General features: G+C 36.0%; 3 protein-coding genes across 9 annotated transcripts; 2 read left to right on the forward strand and 1 right to left on the reverse strand.

Annotated features, from left to right (window-relative positions):
- The first annotated feature begins 7,790 nt into the window (after window positions 1-7,790).
- On the forward strand, window positions 7,791-12,395 carry LOC122311608 (mediator-associated protein 2-like). Of its 3 annotated transcripts, XM_043126216.1 has the most exons (6): window positions 7,791-8,053; window positions 8,681-8,738; window positions 9,392-9,538; window positions 9,912-9,990; window positions 10,167-10,250; window positions 11,687-12,395. In XM_043126216.1, exons 3-6 carry the CDS (start codon window positions 9,407-9,409, stop codon window positions 12,022-12,024), a joined length of 633 nt encoding a protein of 210 aa, XP_042982150.1. In that variant the 5' UTR covers window positions 7,791-8,053; window positions 8,681-8,738; window positions 9,392-9,406; the 3' UTR covers window positions 12,025-12,395. The 3 variants fall into 3 exon arrangements, with proteins under 3 accessions (XP_042982150.1, XP_042982149.1, XP_042982148.1); XM_043126215.1 differs by lacking the exon at window positions 8,681-8,738 and having other exon boundaries at window positions 7,792-8,053; window positions 9,367-9,538; XM_043126214.1 differs by lacking the exon at window positions 8,681-8,738 and having other exon boundaries at window positions 7,792-8,053.
- A 928-nt stretch (window positions 12,396-13,323) lies between these two features.
- On the forward strand, window positions 13,324-16,653 carry LOC122310454 (sterol 14-demethylase-like). Of its 2 annotated transcripts, none has more exons than XM_043124326.1 (3): window positions 13,324-13,545; window positions 14,130-14,630; window positions 15,447-16,653. In XM_043124326.1, exons 2-3 carry the CDS (start codon window positions 14,160-14,162, stop codon window positions 16,443-16,445), a joined length of 1,470 nt encoding a protein of 489 aa, XP_042980260.1. In that variant the 5' UTR covers window positions 13,324-13,545; window positions 14,130-14,159; the 3' UTR covers window positions 16,446-16,653. The 2 variants fall into 2 exon arrangements, with proteins under 2 accessions (XP_042980260.1, XP_042980261.1); XM_043124327.1 differs by having other exon boundaries at window positions 13,325-13,545; window positions 14,168-14,630.
- Window positions 16,654-16,807: 154 nt separating this feature from the next.
- LOC122310456 (peptidyl-prolyl cis-trans isomerase FKBP19, chloroplastic) lies at window positions 16,808-21,082 on the reverse strand. Of its 4 annotated transcripts, XM_043124328.1 has the most exons (11): window positions 20,869-21,077; window positions 20,724-20,793; window positions 20,332-20,460; window positions 19,177-19,262; window positions 19,030-19,080; window positions 18,641-18,721; window positions 18,519-18,563; window positions 18,053-18,108; window positions 17,483-17,558; window positions 17,256-17,401; window positions 16,808-17,180 (listed from the first exon to the last, which is right to left on the reverse strand). In XM_043124328.1, exons 1-10 carry the CDS (start codon window positions 20,938-20,940, stop codon window positions 17,306-17,308), a joined length of 762 nt encoding a protein of 253 aa, XP_042980262.1. In that variant the 5' UTR covers window positions 20,941-21,077; the 3' UTR covers window positions 16,808-17,180; window positions 17,256-17,305. The 4 variants fall into 4 exon arrangements, with proteins under 4 accessions (XP_042980262.1, XP_042980263.1, XP_042980264.1 ...); XM_043124329.1 differs by lacking the exon at window positions 18,519-18,563 and having other exon boundaries at window positions 20,869-21,079; XM_043124330.1 differs by lacking the exon at window positions 16,808-17,180 and having other exon boundaries at window positions 17,327-17,401; window positions 17,483-17,566; window positions 20,869-21,081.

Here is a 21,082-nt window from a genome sequence, read left to right on the forward strand (position 1 = left end):
TACAATCCATCAAAGATGTTGTATGCTCTTTATGGAACTCCCTCAAAAAATCCAAGAGATCATAGTCTGTAACTGTACTACTACTCCCCATTGATGCACTAGCTTCACCGCTTTGAGTTTTGTTAGCACCAGTTACGCATCCACCACCAAACTCTACATATGCCTCATACAAATATTCCATATCCCTCTTGAGGAGTGCAACAAATTCCTCACCCTTCGCCTCACCCAATGTTTTCTTGAACCAATATGCTTGAATAACCAATTTAAACCGCGAATCAAGAATAGCAGCAATAAACAACAACCGATTTATTTTTTCAAGATCACCCCAATATTTATTATACTTTGTCTTCATTCTGAAAGCCATTGAACTCAAACGTCGATTACTATTGTCACAAAAATTATTCAAGTGTTTATGAATGGCAATAAGCTCCTGGACATAATTATTTGATGTGACATATAGTGTACCAGAAATGCGCAATGTAACACCATAAAATATTTGAAGAAACTTCGAAAAGTTTCTTATGGTCTCCCAATCATCCGGCCCAGGAGCTCCTAGACCCTTTCTCCCATGTCCATCCTCAGACAAATAAACTCGTGAGTAGGGATCTTCATCAAGCAAAAGTTGGAAGGCTTTTTGATACTTCTCAGCCACGTCCAACATAAGAAAAGTCGAATTTCATCTAGTAGGCACGTCAAGAGTCAAAAAACTAGAGCATTGAACTTTTGATCTATCAACACAAGACTTGAAAGTGGCAAGTCTTTGGGGAGAAGACTTCACATACTTAATCAGATTTCGGACCCTTACAATTAAGTCATCAACATCTTTCAAACATTCACTCACAATAAGGTTTAAGATGTGTGCCGTACACCTCATGTGAATAAACTCGTGATTTGCTATACAATCCGCACTTCCTATTTCCCTTGTTCTCAACCAATCAATAGCAGAGTCGTTAGAGGTAGCATTATCCACTGTAATTGTGAGGATTTTGTCAATGCCCCAATCAAGCATACACTCCTCCAACTCCCTCCCAATCGTTGCCCCCTTATGGTCGCTAATCCGAACAAATGAAATGATCCGCTTATGCAACTTCCAATTATTATCAATAAAATGAGCGGTCACACACATGTAATTAATATTTTGGATAGAAGTCCAAGTGTCGGTGGTTAGGCATACTCTTTGTTTGGTGGTCAAAAACATTTTCTTCAAGCTATCCTTCTCTCTCAAGAATACCCTCATACAGTCACGCATTACGGTAAATCGAGAATGAATAGGAAACCTTGGATCAAGGGCTTTAACAAATTCCCGAAACCCTTCTCCCTCAACACATCTAAATGGTAGCTCATCCACTATCACCATCCTAGCAAGGGCAGCTCGTATTTTTTTCTCATTATATTTGGCCATCCCTAAGGTCTTCTCCCCTTCCCCTCCTTCACTTCTTGCTTCTGGGACCAAGAATGTTTGACTCTTATCCAATTTACTCTTACGGTTTTTGGGGCAAAGTTGGATGTGTGTTTTCATGGCCGAAGTGCCTTGCCTTTTGGGATGGCATTTCCATTGCCTATGACAATGATTACAAGTAGCTATAGGCTCTTCGGGATCACAATCGGGCACTCTTGTGAAGTGGGACCATACCTCAGACCTATTCTTAATATTTCTACTACCAGGTGGAGGGCGAGGGGTAGAATGAAAGGCACTAGGAGTACCTACTGAAGAGCCTATTGGTCCGCTAGACTCATCAACTATTGGAATGGGAATATCAATCGGTTGTTCTGGGGCTGGAATGCCAGGACAAGATGCACCTGTGGATGTAGGAGTGTTTGTGCCTTCCATATCCATTATTTAATAACTAGAACTGTAGAGCACAACAAATAAGATAAACATAAAGAAAATAAATTCATGAACTAATGTAAAGATTACTCAAGTAACTTATATGATATACATATATACTTATATAGTAGTAATGAGAAAAAATGTCCTATGAATCTATAAATGTGGTTGCATCGCTCGACCCTCGCTCGATACTGAGCTCGAGCGAATTCAGGCAGAGTGTGCCGCTCGACCCTCGCTTGACACTAAGCTCGAGCGAATTCAGGCAGAGTGTGCCGCTCGACCCTCGTTCGACACTTCGCTCGAGCGAACTCAGTGCTTACTGGGTTAAAAGCTTCTACGAATCTGCTTAGTGCTTACTAGAGGAATGGGAAAAAACAAGTAATAGCATTTCAGATCATCAAGGGCTACTGAAGGAGATTGATCCTAACAACATTTAGTGTATTTCATAGTAGATCCTAACAACAAATTCTAACAAATTCCTTACTTCAATAAATTCTAAACCATTTGTACACTTAAACCCATGACCCCCATCCATCTCTCATGAAGAAAACCCATGGCCTTTCATAAATAGCACACAACAATCCTAAAATCCACAACTATCCAACGATTCCAGCACACAAACAAACCTAATATCCACAACTATCAAGAAAATGAACAAAAATAATGCAAAAATAGTTAAGATATACAAATTATTGAGAGAGAAAGAGAGAGAGAGAGAGGCACCTCGGTTTTGCAAAGAATGGGCTTTCAGAGGAGTGACGGAGGTCGGAGGGGCGACGGCACGGCACGGGTTCAGATGAGAGGTGAGGCACTGAGGAGTGAGGAAGAAAATGAGCTGTGAAGGCACTAAACACTGAAAGTCTGAAGGGGGAGGGGAGGGAATCGGGGGGGGGGGGGGGGGAAAGAAAAGTGGAAAACCCTAATGGGTTAGGCTGAAACGGCGCCGTTTTAGCCTAACCCATTAGGGTTTTCCACTTTTCACTTTTAAAAAATTGGAAAAAAAAAAGTTGAAATACAAATTAATTATTTAGTAAAAATAAATTAATAAGATAGTAAAAATATATTTAAGTTAGTAAAAATGTATACTAATAAATATATTATATATTAGTAATATACTAATACTAATACTATTAGTCTATTAATATATAGTAAATTAGTAATATTTATTAACTTATTTACTATGGTCTAATAACTAGATAGTCTAGATGTAATAATTAGTAACTAATAATATCCCTTTCAAAAAAAAGTAACTAATAATATCTAATAACACTAGTTACACTAGTACTGATAGATAATAACTTAAAGATACTAATTTAATATACATATAACTAATAGTATACTAATAAATATATTATATATTAGTAATGCACTAATACTAATACTATTGGTCTATTAATATATAGTAAATTAGTAATATTTATTAACTTATTTACTATAGTCTAATAACTAGATAGTCTAGATGTAATAACTACTAACTAGTAACTAATAATATGTCCATAACACTAGTTACACTAGTACTAATAGATAATAACTTAAAAATATATATTTAATATATATGTAACTCAATAGTATACTATTGAATTATATTAATAATTTACTATATATTAATAGTCTAATACTATTAGTCTATTAGTAAGTTAGTATATGGACTATGGTATAATAGTAAATTAGTATATGGTATAATAGTAAATTAGTAATATTTATTAACTTATTTACTATAGTGAATGGTCTATAACAAATATGTAATAACTAGATGTAATAACTAGTAACTAATTATATGTAATAACACTAGTTACACTAGTACTAATAGATAATAACTTAGAAGATATTAATTTAATATATATTAACTAATAGTATACTATTATATATATTATATTAGTAATAAACTACTACTAATACTATTAGTCTTTAATATATAGTAATATTTATTAACTTATTTACTATAGTCTAATAACTTATAACTAGATAGTCTAGATGTAATAATTAGTAACTAATAATATGTGATAACACTACACTAGTACTAAATTACTAATAGATAATAACTTAAAGATATTAATTTAATATATACAACTAATAGTATACTATTATATATATTAGTAATTTACTATATACTAATAGTCTAATACTATTAGTCTATTAGTATATAGTAAATTAATAATATTTATTAACTTATTTACTATAAGTTTATAACTAATAACTAGTGCTAATTGCTAGTATATTATTGGATTTAACTAATGATGTTACTATATTTATATTTATATGATTACTATATAGAAAAACACATATTTTTTACAAAACATGTACACTAGCGGAGTCGGAGTCGGAGTCGGAGTCGGATCCGGCTGGACTCCGACTCCGACTTTTCTCGAGAAAAAACTCCGACAAGTCGGAGCCAGAGCGGAGTCGGGGTCGGAGTCGGATTTTCGGATTTTTGCTCAGCCCTAATCGAATGTGTGTTTGATTACTTTTTTTTATTTAGTAATTAAAAAATATTTTTTTTAGTGATATTATTTTTTTAAATATATTTAAAAATATAAAAAAATAAATAAATAAAAATTACTCTTCTCGAAGTGATGTAGCACTGCTATAAAAGAAAAAATGATTTTTCGTTGATTCTTTTTTCATTAATTTTTTGTTGTTTTAAAGTTTCTTATGCATTTCGTGTGTACGACCTTAAATTAATACCATGTAAAATGTCTTGCTTTGTGATCTAAACTTTTATTCTTTAGAATTGTACACTCTATACCGACATGATAAGAGTTTGATTTAAAATGTTGATTTTTTTTTTTTTTTCGATCTTTTAATATTTTCATGTTAACATAAAATGTATATCACGCCTTAGGAAAAGAAAAGAATAAAAAAATAGAATAATAGCAGTCGTGCACTTGGGCAAAATCTTTTTTTTCTATTTTTATTTTTTTAACATCTTTAAATATTTTTAAAAATAAAATATATATATATATATCAATATACTAATCACTTTCTTAATCGATAAATTAAAAGTAAATTTAAAAAAAAAAATTAAATACATAAACGGTTAAAATGAAAAACATATTAACCGTTCATGTATTTTAATCTAGTTATTGGTAGAGGCCAATAGAGTCAACTGCCACTCCTGAGTCCGAACTGGCGAAACCTTTCTTCTCTCCGGCCAACAACTTGTTATGCACTAGATCTATAAGCACACGACAGACTCACTTCGAGGGTGAGTTGCCGCCAAAAATTTCTGAGAGAGAGAGAGAGAGATGAGAGAAGTAGAGAACCGTAAATTAATTTTGGGCTGTGCTGGAGCCACCGGTGCCTCCTGACACTGCCCATCGAGACAATTATTTTTTGAAGAAAGATAGGTTCACCGCTGGTGGCTTTCGAGGGGGTCATTGTTGGCTCTATTTTATTTTGTTTTTAATTTTTTTAGTGATTAATAAATTTTTTTGAATATTATTATAATTTTTTTATATTTTTTAAAAATATTTAAAAGTATTAAAAAATAATTTAAAAAAATAAAAAAATAGAAAATTGTTTTTGCCTAACAGTGGCTCCCGCACTGTCCTTATTTTTTTCACATATTTTTTTTAAATTTTATAAATATTTTTAAAAAAAATTATAACATCATTAAAAAAAATATTTATTTAATCACTACAAAAAAATAAGTCTTAGTATAAATGCTCGGGATCCAAAATTGGACCCCAACTCCCAAGCATTTCTCATTGATTTTACGTAGGAAGGAAATCTTCCAACAAATGAGGATATAACCCCTATTTCCCTCACAACCTTCTAACAAAGGACCAACAAAAAAAAAAAATGGTAATAAATGGTACGCCTCATTAATCTACTACGAATATGATATGAAATTAGCGTACTTAATTTGAGATGAACGAGTTCGAATTAAAATAGATTAATCCGTTAAAATATAATTTCTTAATGTGTCAATCCATTAGTGAGAGTGCTGATATTGAATTTGGCAAATGTCAATATAGATAATATTAATAGCTAAGCACATTGAAATTTGGGCCACATTGGATTCGATGAAATTCATCAAACAGATTAACTACAGTAAATTGATCTCCCAATTCATATATGACTATAGCAAAGTCATATGCTTTCTTTCCTAAAGCCCTGTTTCATTTCTTTCCTGCAGCTTGGCTCTATTCTCTTCCTCCGTCTATGTTTTATCTACCCAGCTGCCATAAACACTTTTGTCGAAGACAATAGGTCATAGTCATAGACAACATCATCGCCACTTCGTCCTCGTCGGCAACCCGTTCCCGTCAAGCTCCTAGATCAAAGACAAGTGCCCGTCGCCATTTCATAGGTGAGTTTTATACTTTATTTCTCTTTCAGTTTCGATATTGCCATTTCAAATCATGAATCTCGACTAGATATCATTTTTTATCCATATTTTCTCTTTTTATTCCAAGTTTTTCTCACATGGGATTCCAATAAAAAATCTGAAAGAAAATCCCTACTCAACCACTCATAAACGCCAAAAAAAACTCACAATAGCTCCCAAATTTCTCAAGTTGGATCTTGCATTGTCATGAAAAAGGAAAATCATTGAAACCCAACAACGTCTCTCATTGTCTCCGAAGAAAATCACAAATTCTTCATAACTATCCCATTTATTTAGATTGAGATGTTTCGTTTGGAAAATTATAGTGGTCATAAGCACAAAATATGAAAAATTCTAGTGGTCATACCCACAAAATATTATTCAGGAAAAGCCTGATGAAAATTGATGTGAGTATGAGAGTATGCCAGTTTTATGAGTGATTTACCTTTGTTATGAAAAGTTGCATTCTTAATCTTATCAACGGTCTGAAAACCCAATAAATAAGGACAGAAATGATAGTCGACAAGTTTGATTGAGGTCTTTTTAGTATTGGGATCACTATGATTTGACTGTGGTTGTATGAATTCATTCGCTAAAATAGTATGCATGAAATTTAATTTTGGTTTTGAAGGCAATCTATGCATATGTTGCAATGCAATTCATTTGCTGATAATCGGCTCTGTGTCTTTTATCTATGTTTTCTTTTTCAGATTGGAGTAACATGCTACTTAATTTTTCTCATGATATTTTCTTATTGAAGTGTCTTTTGAGTTTAAGCTTTTGTTCATTGGAAATTTTGGTGTTGAAGAATCTTGTCTTCTTCTGGGGTTTGCTGTATGTTTCAATTGTCATTTTATTCCATTCTTATAGCCAATCCATGTTTTAAAATTTTTAGAACAGAAGCGATTGTTTGGTATATATATTTGTGTTTGCTTTATGTTTAACTTGTAAATTTATTTTCATAAATAACTCATATAAGCTAATAATTTACTTGTAAATTTAGTGAGTGATCAGTAAATTTACTTATATTGGATAACTTCTTCCCTATAACATTGTGAATGTCCAAAAACTAGCAGGCAATTTTTTGGATGCATAAAAAATGAATGCGTATAAAAAAACTGTCAATTCCATAAAAGTTACATCTCTATGCTATTATTTCTCTAGTTGACTATAAAAGTAAAAATAAAAAGTATTTAACAAATAAAAAATAATTAAAGAAATATAAATAATAAAAAATAATAATATTTTATTATTATAAAATATGATAGCTAATCTAATATAAATTTTAAATTTTAAATTTTAAATAATTAGTTAAAAATAAAAACGTTACATATTAATCAAATTTTAAATATTAGAATGACTAATCCAATGCAAATGGCCTGACCCGTTAACATTTTTCCTCAAAATTACAATTATATCAATTTTAAAACCTAGACCAAAATATCGAAGAGTTTTATTACATACAAGTACAATCGCGTACTAATCTGTATATTAATACTAATTTATTCATATTTAAAATTTAAATTAATACTATTTTTAATAAAATTTATTTTTCAACCAATCATATCACATTAATATACAAATTAATACACAATTATCCTTACCACTATACTTTTCCGATACCGAATCACTATACTCTAACCTAACTCTTACAAATTCTCACTCTCTCTCACAAGTCACCACCGTTGGCCCTCACAACTCACTGCCCTTCTCGGCTTCTCAGCTCACGCCGCCACCAAGCGACAAGCTCTCGTCACGCCGCCCTTCTCTCTCACGTCGCCGGCCGCTCCCGCTCCCACCTCTCGGCTCTCTCGGTCTCCTTCTCTGAGTTATCTCAGAGTCTAAAATCGCACCCTCGACTCGAATCGCGCTGCCCCCACTCCCACCTGTAGGTATGAATAGTTGCTAAATACTCTTTGATTTGTGATTAATGTATGATATTGGTGTTGGTTTCGGTGTGGGTTATTTTTAAGTATTTCAATTGGTTGGCTACAGATTTTTCTGGGTCGTTTTTGGGTATTTGTGGACGTGGGTTAGGGTTGATTTGTTGTTTCCGACTTTGAACTGATGTTTTTTTTTCCCGATTTCTATTGATGTTTCACGAATCATGATTTGGGTGTTTGGATTTGTGTTACAATTTGTAAAGTGGAATTCTAGGCTGTGCGAAAAGCTTGCTTGCATTTTTGAGGAGGTTTTGATCGCTTTGTTTTGGCTAAACAGATACTACAACTAGGAATGGGTGATGCCTTTGATGATTGGTAATAGAAAAAATCCAGGAGAGTAATAGTCGTTAAAACAGATCATTTATATATTTTTTTTTCAAAGAAGTAAAAAGTGCTATTTTTGTGCTCTTAAGCTTACTAAAAAAGCACGTGTTTTGTAAATGCGCTTAGCAGCTTTGGCCTTGGTGCTTTGTGCTTATGTGTGCTTTTACCAACATTAAGCACAGTTTGGTGCAATCATCATTTTCTAAAGTTTCAGTCTTTTGGCCTGATTTACTCTGTATTTTGAACTTACAGAAAATGAGGTATTTAAAAGACTTCATCACCTGAGAGAAATTACATTCTCGTCCTTGAGGTTTGCGTTTGATGAGAAAAATTACCTCTTTATCCTTGATGTTCTAATGTGGTTGGTTTGCTACCTTTGCTACTACCTATCTAATAAAAAATTTGATATAAATATAAAAAAAGGGTTGGCTTTTTCCATAAACAAAGTGAAAGCACTGCGATTTAGGTTGTAGGCCGGGTGAGGGAGAGAACCAGAGCACATACACAGCTCCGCATAACTGCTGTCAAACTTCCGATTGTTGCTATTCTGATAATACTGGTATTTCTTGGCCCCTACAAAATCCCTCTAACTTAATTATTTCTATAGACTCTGTTTGGTTGCCTAGAAAACTTAGTACAAAGGAACCAGAAAGTTGACGCTTTGGGTCTTAGAAAACATGACACTCTCCTCAACATTACACTAGACGATGTAGTGGGGATGATATATTGTGTTTATTGATTTTTCCCCTTTTTTGTTCGGGAATTATAAGATCAAAACATATATATGGGTTCTCGGCGACCCAAAGGGCTGATCTTTTGTGAAATTGATTTAAGTTGGGATTGATAAAAAGGTGTTTGACAAAATTATTGGCGTGGGTTTGTGTTTTTTGTTATTTCTTATCTAAATCTGATTATTGCTTTACTGTTTGGAAATACAGTTTGGGTTTTTTTTTTTTTTCTCAGTTGGAGATTGAGGGAATGGATTCTGACAATGAACAAGGTTACAAACCTCCTCCAGAGTTTCATGTGGAGGCCAAGGAACCACTTATCGACCCTAGTTCGATGGACTCCAAAGAACTTTGGCTCATTCAGTGGCCTAATAGTAAAGAAGTAAGTTTTAGTCTTTAGACTCCACAGGGATTCCGGAGAATTTGTTTATTTCAGGGTTGAAGTAAAAAGAGGAATTAAAAATCAGCATGATGCAAGGTTGTTTACATGCTGTAATATTTATGTCAATGTTCTGATTCTGTCACACTTTGAAGAGTTACTTGTATTTGATGTGAATGTTTGTACAACTTGGTTTGATGGGCCAATGCCATCAATGCCAATTTGTTTTTATTTATTTATTTTTTTTTTCAAATTAACTGCTTTGAATCAGGCATCTCAAGTAGAACATGAATTGGTTGTCTGGATTTGACTTTCATAGCATTGATATCAACATGTCTAGGCAATGACTTTATTAATTGATATATGGGTATTGCAGCTTCCTGGATTGGACGGACAAGAATTATCACTCAAGCTTCATCATGATGGAAAGTTGGGCAGTTTTGAGGATTCATCTGGTAAATATAAGTCTTTGATAGTGGCACCAAGACTGGGCAGGGTACTCCAGTCTGAGCAACCAGTTTTGTTGTGTTAATTCCATTCTTAGCATCTATTGAAGCTACCTTTAGATGTGTTTTTACTAATTGCAGCACGTGTTTGGAACTATTTTGATTCATTTTTGTGCACCATGCAGGAAAAGTTTTTGATCTTGTCAGCTTTGCAGCTCAAGAGTCAAATGCAACAGTTTTTCTTTCCTCTGAATCAGAGTCAGAAATTGGTAAGCATGCAAATAGTCTTCCTTATTCTATTTTTTCCGCATCTTTCTCATGTCTTTTGAGATTCATCCAAAGTTAAGCCGTATGAATTAAGTTGCACCAGTAGTTTCTACATGTCTACTGTATGTTTGTTGATATATAAATGAGCTTCAATCACTTCATTGTGGTCTTTCTTTCTTTTTTTTTTCTTTTTTATTTTAATAAAAAAAACTGCATAGAGATTTAACATGAGGTTGCCTGTCAGGTTCCAGTCGGGACTTGGTTTGCTTTGTTTTTCCCGACGGTTTAAGTTAGCATTGAAGGTCACAAAAGAGGAAAGGAAATGCCGGGTAGGAATATCTAGTCTAATTTTTTTGGCATCTATTTTGATTATGAGGTCTTTAAAATTGGGTGAGCCTTGCCCACACTCCCACGCTAGCCTCGTTGTGCATGCATGGGCATGCCAAGGGCACCGCGCTAGCCTTAGCCACACCACCACCCATAGGCACACCCCGCATGCCTGGGCACTCCTAGGTGGCCCTGCGCCCCAATGAGCAAGCCAAGTGTTATACCCTATACTAACTGATAAGAGTAGATGGTGTATGAGATCCAACATTGCTTGGGAATGAGAAGTTCATGCTCTTTATAATAGTTTCAATGAGACTCCAATTATATCATTGACTAGTCTTTTTGGAGTATAGGCCCAAATGTGGCTTGAGCCTTCTTTGTGGCTTGGGCCTCCCTTGGTTACAAATAGTACAAGAGCCTATCTTGACTAGAAATGTTGGACTTGAGTCGTGTTGCCTACGACGGATTGGACTGCGGAGGACGTCGGGTATTTAAGGGAGGAAGCCTGTGATATCTCATATTGACTTATAAAGATAGATGCTGTATGAGATCCTAAATTGCTTAGGAATAAGAAGTTCATGCTCTTTATAATAGTTCCAATGGGGCTCCAATTGTATCGTTGACTAGTCCTTTTGAAATATAGGCCCAAATGTGGTTTGAGCCTCCTTTGAGGCGTTACACCAAGGTTAGGGTGGTGCTCTTGGCTTGCCCTTGCATGCACGGCAATGCTAGCATGGAGGTGTGGGTAAGGGTCACCCACACACATGCATGCACGCTTGGTGCCCCTTCTCCCCATGCATGCATGCACAATGAGGAATTTCTATAAGATGTTTGTTCATGAATGCATATCCAATCAATTTATTTATGCTTATCACATTGAATAATTGTTTCTTGGTGTTTGATCCTGTGAGGTTTGGACGTCAACATCTAGTTTTACATCTTTCAATTGGCTGTCAGTTTTCCCATCATAGATTGAGAGTAATTATGTTTGTTAGACGTGATCTTTTGTTCGATTGTTTTAATAATTATTGTCATTGTTAGCGTTATTGTTAGTGTTGTAATTGATAACGAGTTTTTGAGCACTCCCATGATATGGTTCATGTGTTGGCAGTTGGGAAGATTTCACGGCTGGTTTCCCTTGTCCATTATCCAGATCCTAATGAAAGCCGAAAACCCATTTCCAACAACTTGAGACATTTTCAGAAATCGAGGGGAATTTCACTGACAAATTCATCACGTCAATTTTCTACACAAAGTACCCTGCTTAGAAACTCACAATCGACAAGTGGATATTCGGGTTCCACACACAATAGCAGACGGAGAAGTTGCTTATCTGAAGAAGGGGAGCCATCAAAGCCTCTTAAAAAAAAACGTGTGCGTGAATCTACTGGGTCTGCAGAGGGTTCTGCTCGAGACTCAGAGCGAGGTCATAGTGCAGTTACTTCATAAGAGTCCTGTGACTGAGTGTTCTCTTTAAAATAAATGAAAAAGATAGTTAAAAATGAAGAGCAAGGTGCCCTCCTTGTCGCCTTCATTGATTATTTATCTTCAAATATGCAAAATGAGTCTTACGTTTTTTGGAAAGTGAACGTGCCAAATCATCAATGCCTCACTGGCATCATGATTTACAAATTTTAAGGAATAGTCGCTGTTGCTGTTTTGAGGATAAGGAGTGATCTCGGGAAGGTTTTAGAGATTTCTTTTATCACATTTTAGTCTTATGCGCATCCTCTATTGTATTGAATGACATTTCTTTTACTAAACTTTACGCAGCTCTTAGCCTGTAACAAGGCTTTTTGTATATCCGAAGGCTTTTTGTATATCTGTGTACTTGGGCTTTGTCCTTTTCCTGTTCTAATATATTTCTTTTTACGTATAAAAAAAAATGGATTTACAAATTTTCAAGTTCATTTTGTGTTCTTGGAACGGGAGTTTCGGAATCATTGAGAAAATTGCTGAGAGATTATGTAAGGAGAACTAGATATTTTCTGCCGTTTGATTTGTGGCTCATGTTATGTACTGAAACTATAATTTGACATTTATAGCTGTCGTCCACATGGGATTCCAAAATGATAAACATTACCTTATAAAAGTAATATTATTTAACAAAAATATTCCTATTTTATAGTATGTGTTGAGAAATATATTGTGCAGGTATCGTTACTCCAGCTTTAATATGTCCCCTATGGACTGTAGCAAAGAGCAATCAAAACTAAAGATAAATATTCTAATCAAATTAGACAAAAATAATTATTTAAATTGATGTAGTTTAATGTGATTGTAAAATTATTTTTATTATAAAATAAATTTAATATATTATATATTGTTTTGTAAATTATTTTATTTTATTTAAATGGTTAAGGCCCTCCACTCGAGTCGTGTTTTTGTTCTACTATCTGCGTTAACCCAACTTTGCCATGCGGCTAGAAAGATTAAAAAAAAAAAAAAAATGATGGTTAAATTATGAATTTGTAAATGTTAATAAATAAATAGAAAATTTATAAAAAAAAATAATAATAAATTTTTAATGATAATTTTTTTTTTTTTTAAGCAATTGCATAACACTGGTAAAGTACAAATCTACTTTAAACACAAAAAAAAAAAAAAAAAAAAAAAAAAAAAAAAAAAAAAAAAAAAAAAAAACACTCTCCCGCCAACCACGTTACAACACATTTGCGACAAAGCTACCTTGGACAGCCGGACGGGGCCACAACTAAAGCAAAGTTAACCCAGATTAGGTTACTGAGCCCAGCTCTAACAAGTCCTATCTACATACGGCTCGGTTCTCTGCCACACAGTCTTTTACCGAAACCCAACCTTTATTCCCTTTGTAATGATGATACGAAGTAAGTTATTAGATTAGCCTAATCAGTGATCACTACCTACATCTCTCTCTCTCTCGTCTGAATTCCACATTTCCTTCTGATCTCTCTCCCTCTCCTTATCTTCTACATTACTCTCGGAAATCAGGTACGCAACCTTTAATTACACTATTTTTACCGTAATCTCTGTGGTATGTCCATGTGATAACTTTGTTTACTCCTATCATTATTTGCTACTTTATTTGTCTCTCTAGATTTCGTTGCCTCTGTTTCTATTAAATCTAGTCATGGCCTTGATTTTATCTTGCTTTCTGTTTGGTTGCAGAGAAATGTGAGGGAAAAAGAGAAGAAATATTAGAGTTTTCTAAGTTTCCTATCGATGAAATATTGGCCTTTGTTTTAAATCTGATAACTTGTGTTCTGCATTGTTTAGTACTAAAATCATTACTTTTCCCATCTTTCCTACGCAACTAATAGAACATTAATGAATTCTCAATATTGAAATGGTCGAGTATGTATTAGTGGGAATGAGACTAACCACCTGAGGCGATAGTATTTTGTTCACTCTTAAGATAAGTTTCTTTGCGTTTACAATTTCTTGTAAAGAAACATTTAGATCAGAACAAAATTTCTTTCTAAAGTCCTCTTTGTTCATGTCATATGTGTTTGAAATTAGAGTTTGCAGTACGTTGATTGGTTAGCATTCCTCAAAATTTGTGTATGGGTTTTCAGTTGAATCTCAGCAACATAATTTTGCCACTGATGATTAGGATGGAAGTGGATTACAAGTTATTCAATATGGGTCTTCTCATTGTGGCCACTCTAGTGGTGGCAAAGCTTATTTCTGCGCTTATAGTGCCTAGATCAAGAAAACGTCTCCCTCCAATTGTTAAGTCATGGCCTGTGATCGGTGGGCTTATCCGCTTCATGAAAGGTCCCATTCTGATGTTGAGGGAGGAGTACCCGAAGCTTGGAAGTGTATTCACATTGACTTTGGTTAACAAGAAGATTACTTTCTTTATCGGTCCTGAGGTTTCCGCACACTTCTTTAAAGCCTCCGAGTCTGATCTTAGCCAGCAGGAGGTGTACCAGTTCAATGTGCCAACTTTTGGTCCTGGAGTAGTATTTGATGTCGATTACTCAGTGCGGCAAGAGCAGTTTCGGTTCTTCACAGAGTCCCTGAGAGTGAATAAACTGAAGGGATATGTGGATCAGATGGTTGCAGAAGCTGAGGTAGGTTTTTGGGTCAAATATGATGGATTTATGTTACTTTTCTTCCACATGTTAGGGGCATTATATATATATATATATAAGTAGGAAGATCCAAGGGTTCCATTTTGTTTGGTAAGATGTAATTTATTTGGGATGTGATAAGGCCTGAGCCAATTTTCTTTGAAATTGTTCTCATAATGGAATGCTAGTGTGCCATCCGTTGAGATTGGGGAGATGAAAGAACAATATTCGAGTACAGGTGCCCAGAAATTGATATAGTTAAGAAAACTTTACCACAATTTTGTCAAGACCTCAACTGCAAATATTTTGTGCTCCTTACTATGTTTATTTTTCTTCCGGAAAAAGGATATTTTCTCATTCTTAATGGCTATACATATCAATTCTGCCGTTGTTGAAGTCTTTTGAGGATCCAAACTTGCAGATGGATCATAGATCCCTGTCAAAGGGAGTTATTCACCCAAAATGGTTAAGGGTATTTTTTAGTGAAAAGAGATGCATATTTTTATGTAGGAAACTAATGCAAATAAGCATCAGCATGGTCAAGCAGATAGACAATGCCTACACTATTGTTTGAGTACTTACGCTGCGTAGGTGTCCAATTTGCAAAATAAGAATTTACAGGCTTAAAGTGACCAGTCATGCTATGAATTCTGCTTCTAATTTTCCCTAATTTCAGCCCAGTCATTCGGTGCTTTCCCTAATTTGAGTAGTTTACAGAAGTGAGATTCTTTGTTTTATTGGATTTTGCATTATTCCTTACTTTACGGGATTGATCACTTCAGGGTCCTAATTTTTTTTCACTCTGGCACTGAGCAGGACTACTTCTCAAAATGGGGAGACAGTGGTGAGGTGGATTTAAAGTATGAACTGGAGCATCTGATCATTTTGACAGCCAGTAGATGTCTCTTGGGCCGAGAAGTTCGTGATAAGCTCTTTGATGATGTCTCTGCCCTGTTCCATGACCTTGACAATGGAATGCTTCCTATCAGTGTTATCTTCCCATACCTGCCCATTCCTGCTCACCGACGCCGCGACCGGGCCCGCAAGAAGCTTGCAGAAATCTTTGCAAAAATCATAGCCTCTCGCAAATGTGCTGGCAAGTCAGAGAATGACATGCTCCAGTGCTTCATTGACTCAAAGTATAAAGATGGCCGCCCGACAACTGAGGCAGAGATCACTGGTCTGTTGATTGCTGCTCTATTTGCTGGTCAGCACACCAGTTCCATCACCTCCACTTGGACTGGGGCGTATCTCCTCCGTCACAAGGAGTACCTATCCGCTGTATTGGAAGAGCAGAAGAACCTGATGGGAAGGCATGGGAATAAGGTTGATCATGATATCTTGTCTGAGATGGACGTCCTGTATCGGTGCATTAAGGAAGCCTTAAGACTCCACCCCCCGCTGATTTTGCTGCTACGTAGCTCGCATAGTGATTTTAGTGTGACAACCCGAGATGGTAAAGAATATGACATCCCAAAGGGCCACATAGTTGCCACATCACCAGCTTTTGCAAACCGCCTTCCTCATATTTATAAGGATCCAGACAGGTATGATCCTGACAGATTTGCCATTGGGAGAGAAGAGGACAAGGCTGCAGGGGCATTCTCATATATTTCATTTGGAGGCGGCAGGCATGGTTGCCTTGGTGAGCCTTTTGCATACCTGCAAATAAAGGCAATATGGAGCAATTTGCTAAGGAATTTTGAGTTGGAGATTGTGTCACCTTTTCCTGAGATTGATTGGAATGCCATGGTTGTGGGTGTGAAGGGAAAGGTTATGGTACGTTACAAGCGGCGGAAGCTTTGTGTCAATTAATCTAGGTGACCAGCAAGTCTAAATTAATTAATCGATCTTTGGGATTTTATTGCGGCATCCTGTATGCATCTACTCACTCAAGTCGAAGTTTCATCCATCTGTGTTTCTAGAGAGGTCTTGCTCTCGACTTCGTTAGTTTCATGTATTTTATGTTGATTCATATAGCCTTTAAGTTTTAATGATGCTTTGGTCTTGTTTGAGTTCTAAATTTGATCAAGCAGCACGCTTTTCACCATCAACACAGAGAGAAGCTTATATCTTTGAATGTTGGTTCCAGCATTTAAGCAAAAGCAAAGATGCTAATGCATGCTCTTGAGTCAAACTTGGGTCCAATTCTAACCGAATTCATAAAACAAACTCACTGACCAGAATGCTAATTCATTCCGCAAAAATGGAGTTCAACTTCAGCCTTTCTCCACTCGCATATAGTTACAACGATAATGATACGATAGTACAACCGCAATCTTGAAACAAAAATTCTAATTACAAGGTCCGGCTAGTAGCCTTTCTTACTTTGCTGGGCAATGACAAGTGGTAACAAAACCAATCGAAGCTACTTGCCATAATATTTAGATCCCAACAAAAGGAATAAAAAGGTAAATATTAAAAAAATAGATCTCTCTCTATCCACGGGTCAAGGGCCAGTGCTAATATAAAACCAATAGAAGCTCACATTCATTATCATCAAGATGATGATGTTCCATGTCTCTCTGCCCGGTCATAATCTTTATGCACCTGGATTAAAGCATGACTCAAATACATAAGAGATATAGACCTTCTGCGTAGGAACAAAACAGAATACAAGCTAACCTCATTTTCAGATCTTGGTATTGGTGACACGTGCTGACCTCGACAGGTAATCAGTTCGATACGATTTTGAGGAGCTCAATATCAAACAAAAGAGTCTTGTCTATCAGCCCTTGGTTCCTCAGTACAAAATCCAATGCTCGTTGGCCCTTTGAAACACATTGGCAGTGCACGTTTGTAAGAACTCACATTAAGTTTTAATGCTAGTATTAGAAGGACTTCAAAATTACCGAGAATGTTGTTGGTCTAGGGCCACTCTTGTTGAAATCGTTCTCAGGATATCCCAATTCTGGCGGCACTATGATCCTGCAACACTGTCAAATAGATTGTGAAATTGCATCCAATTTTCTTTACAGCCTCTCCTTTTTTGGCTAGCCACACATAATATGCATTTATCCAGTGTGCCAATACAGCCATCCTAGTTTAGAGATCAAGGTCGAGAAACTTAAGAGTAACATATCCAAGAGTTCACAATTTCACCCAAAACAATATGGAAGAGAGTGTCAATTTAACAAATCCAACCATAGAATGCATTTGTGGTTCACATAGGTAGTCAGAGAATGTATCTCGAGACAGTATACACCAATGGGCCATAAGGGACTATGGACAGGAACCTGGACATGCTCTTGAGATCACATAACAGTGGATAAACTACTGTATATCTTCAGTTGTACTATTCTTAATATACTCGATGCATGGCATGTGCACTACTTTTTAAGAAACTACTCGATAATTACTTATCACGGAATAAGATATGCTATCAGGCTAGCCATGTTATTTCAGAAAACTAGATGCAGCACCTTCTAACACCACCCGGAGCCATGCCTGAAACAGCTTCCTCGAAAGCTGGTATCACCTGCCATTCAAGAGCACAGGAGAACCATTAGAAGTCTCGATTTTGAATATCCAACTTGCGCCTCTGAAAATACAAGTGAACTACAAACAAAATGGTACAATTAATGACCAAATAGTTGATAACATCCATATGAATTCCAATTTATAAAGTCATACGATTGAGTTTATCAATAAACAGTAGCTTATGACATGACTTCATAAATCAAGAAAAGACAAATAATAAAGAATTAATTGTTCGCCCAACATGAGACAGAAGACAAGCATGGCCATTAAACAAGGGCAGTAGCTACAAATGAATTGAAACACACAATGAATTAGCAATTCAAGGAGACAGTACTTTTCCACCTCGTCTCATCCAGCATGTAAGGACAGCAATGTTTGCCTTTCGAATGGGGAAAGAGTATTCATTACCTCATGAGATCCCACTCTAAATTTGAAGAAGTCCTTGTCATTTCCCTAAATATAAGCAATTAGATATCATTGTGCTTTAAACTGAGTGTAACAGAAACTCTAGTTAAAGGATGAGTCCATACCTCAAAGGAACCACCCTTGGTCTTATTTCGGGCTTCAAATATGCGGCCATAGTATCCTATGGTGAAACCATCCCAATCAACCTAAAATAAGATTATCACCCATAAGATGCTAGAGTTATGAGAATAAAACACATATATACTATATATTTTTCAAAGAATGGAGCTTTCTCCCATAAAGTCACATCATCCACTCCCAAATTGACTTGAGTCCAAATTTCAGCTAGGATCAATACAACTACTTCAACAAAGAATTCACTTATTTTATAAGAAGTTCATGTTCCTTAACCTAAAAGCGAATTTATTGAGATAAATCACCACAAGTCAAGCCATTCATTCATTCCACATCAATGACATCATGACACAACAAATAGATAAAATTAGTGGCTTACCACTACAGTCTCTCCCATCTTTGGTGTGGGCCCATTTCCAACTCTCAAGTCCTGCATTTTTAATATTTTATTAGACTAGATAATTAAATTATGGTGTTGGACTTGTACATGCAAGAAGGCCCTATAATGTAATTTTCAAGGGGTAACCTTGTACTGAAGACCTGACTCTGTCTCTCTGTAGTCTGGATACCGCATTTTAGGCTTGCCATAGTCCTTTCCCCTGATTGCAGGCACTGTATTCCCAGCATTGAAATGACAGTTCGTATTTAGAGCTATAACATTCCCCTATATCAATCATCTTTTAACATATCAAGGCAACTCTAAGGTCCATGGCCATAGGACTGTGGTATACAGAGCAAAGTGATATGTTATAGTCACTGCATGGAAATCAGCCTAGGTAGAGAGGGAACCAGTGGCCACCCCCTACGGGGCCATTGGCCCCAGGGCCCAGAGGCACCTCCTGGTTGTTTTAAAATAGGGGGTTGGGGGGGGTGACTGGGGTTCGTCCCCTGGTTCCGCCCCCAAACCTAGGTTACATACAGAATAAAGAATCTACACAGCAACTATTATGAAGCCACGATTAAAGAATGTAAACTATATACGCAGCAAAACCTTCTAAATGATCCAGGAAATCATATGAAAAGGGAGGAGGGGGAGGTAGTATTCTGAGACATGACCGAGCTAGACTAAACATATAAACCCATAGCTGAAGGAACTCCCTATTATTTCAGCAGAGGCGATTCAAGGTATGGATTATCAAGTTATTGATCATGAGAGCAACATGATCCCATTGATGGATATCCTGAATTTACCAGGGATGTGAAAAAAAAAAAAGTCATTATTAGATCATTGGGCTGACTTTAAGGTGAAACTACAGATGAGAAATGATATTTGCAGTCGTGGTTGTGCAAACGGCGTGCAGTCGCTTTGAAAAAAATGAATTAATATGAGACCCACATGAAAAAAAAAACTAACTTTTTAATCGTGGACCCCACTATTTTTCAAAGCGATTGCGCGACGTTTGCAATTCCACGACTGTATGTAGCATTGCTCAACTACAGATTGACAGTAATCATGGAAAATCCAAATTACAGATTGATTTAGCATCTATTACTGGTGACTAAGGCATAAGTCAAGACGAAAGAGTTAGGCCATTGCTTCATTGATCCAAACCCGACATTAATTTTGGAAAAATTATTATATGCTCGTAGGATATGCAGGTAAATCACAATAAATACACGAGCACAAGTATACTGAAATTGGGTGTTATCAGCAAGCTAAATAGGGTAAAGAGTGAATTACTGTCAGTAAATTCAGATGCCATGGCCATCCCATCAATTGCCGCATCCCACCAGTATCCAGCAAGGATTCCAATAGCTGATATTACTACTCCTCTGCGCTCAATGACTTGCCCATGAGCCGCAGGGTTCCCTTCACCCAAAAAAGATACAACAGGGATTTAAGAAACAAAGTATTATAGCATCGGAACTCGAATTAAGCATTATATTCGTTCAGCACTTCCAACAAATGTTGACATGAGCACAATCTAATGTACTCATGAATATCCATTTGCAAACAGAGCATAGAAAGCTAGAAAATTTAACCCCTCAGCATAAAGATTTTTAAAAACTTGGGATAAAAGAAAACTAAAAAATTTCTAATCGAAGGAACAAACTAAAGGTGAGACAACTAACCGCATATATTCGAATGGGAAGACTTCTGAGGTTCATGAAGAGAAACAGTAGTAGCTGTTCTGCAGCATCCCTGAAACACCAAATGGCCTCTATACACACACATACACACGTATATAACAGGAGAAATAGCAAGACGATGACGTACCATAGTCGAAAATTTCGAACCAGATAGACTCAGGGATGGTTGTAGAGATGCAAGCACTGAAATTGACGCCATAATTAAAGAAAATTGACGAGTTTACGGGGAGTGGGACGCAAGGCTTCGCGGGAAGATATCGGCCTCAGCCTCTCTTCTCTATTACCGCTACCTCAGGGTACTCGATGTGGCTCCACAAATTGTTTCCAGTTTCTTCCTACGT

The sequence above is a fragment of the Carya illinoinensis genome, chromosome 5 (genome assembly GCF_018687715.1).
Source record: "Carya illinoinensis cultivar Pawnee chromosome 5, C.illinoinensisPawnee_v1, whole genome shotgun sequence".
NCBI lineage: Eukaryota > Viridiplantae > Streptophyta > Magnoliopsida > Fagales > Juglandaceae > Carya > Carya illinoinensis.

Excerpts from the sequence above, each read along its gene's own strand:
- LOC122310456 (XM_043124328.1), bottom strand. The coding sequence starts at position 20,940 with ATGGCGTCAATTTCAGTGCTTGCATCTCTACAACCATCCCTGAGTCTA. Across the intron at positions 19,081-19,176 it reads AGTCAGGTCTTCAGTACAAG|GACTTGAGAGTTGGAAATGG; the intron begins GTTACCCCTTGA and ends TTAAAAATGCAG. Across the intron at positions 18,564-18,640 it reads CCAAGGGTGGTTCCTTTGAG|GGAAATGACAAGGACTTCTT; the intron begins GTATGGACTCAT and ends GCTTATATTTAG.
- LOC122310454 (XM_043124326.1), top strand. The coding sequence starts at position 14,160 with ATGATTAGGATGGAAGTGGATTACAAGTTATTCAATATGGGTCTTCTC. Across the intron at positions 14,631-15,446 it reads AGATGGTTGCAGAAGCTGAG|GACTACTTCTCAAAATGGGG; the intron begins GTAGGTTTTTGG and ends GGCACTGAGCAG.
- LOC122311608 (XM_043126216.1), top strand. The coding sequence starts at position 9,407 with ATGGATTCTGACAATGAACAAGGTTACAAACCTCCTCCAGAGTTTCAT. Across the intron at positions 9,539-9,911 it reads AGTGGCCTAATAGTAAAGAA|CTTCCTGGATTGGACGGACA; the intron begins GTAAGTTTTAGT and ends TGGGTATTGCAG. Across the intron at positions 9,991-10,166 it reads CAGTTTTGAGGATTCATCTG|GAAAAGTTTTTGATCTTGTC; the intron begins GTAAATATAAGT and ends TGCACCATGCAG.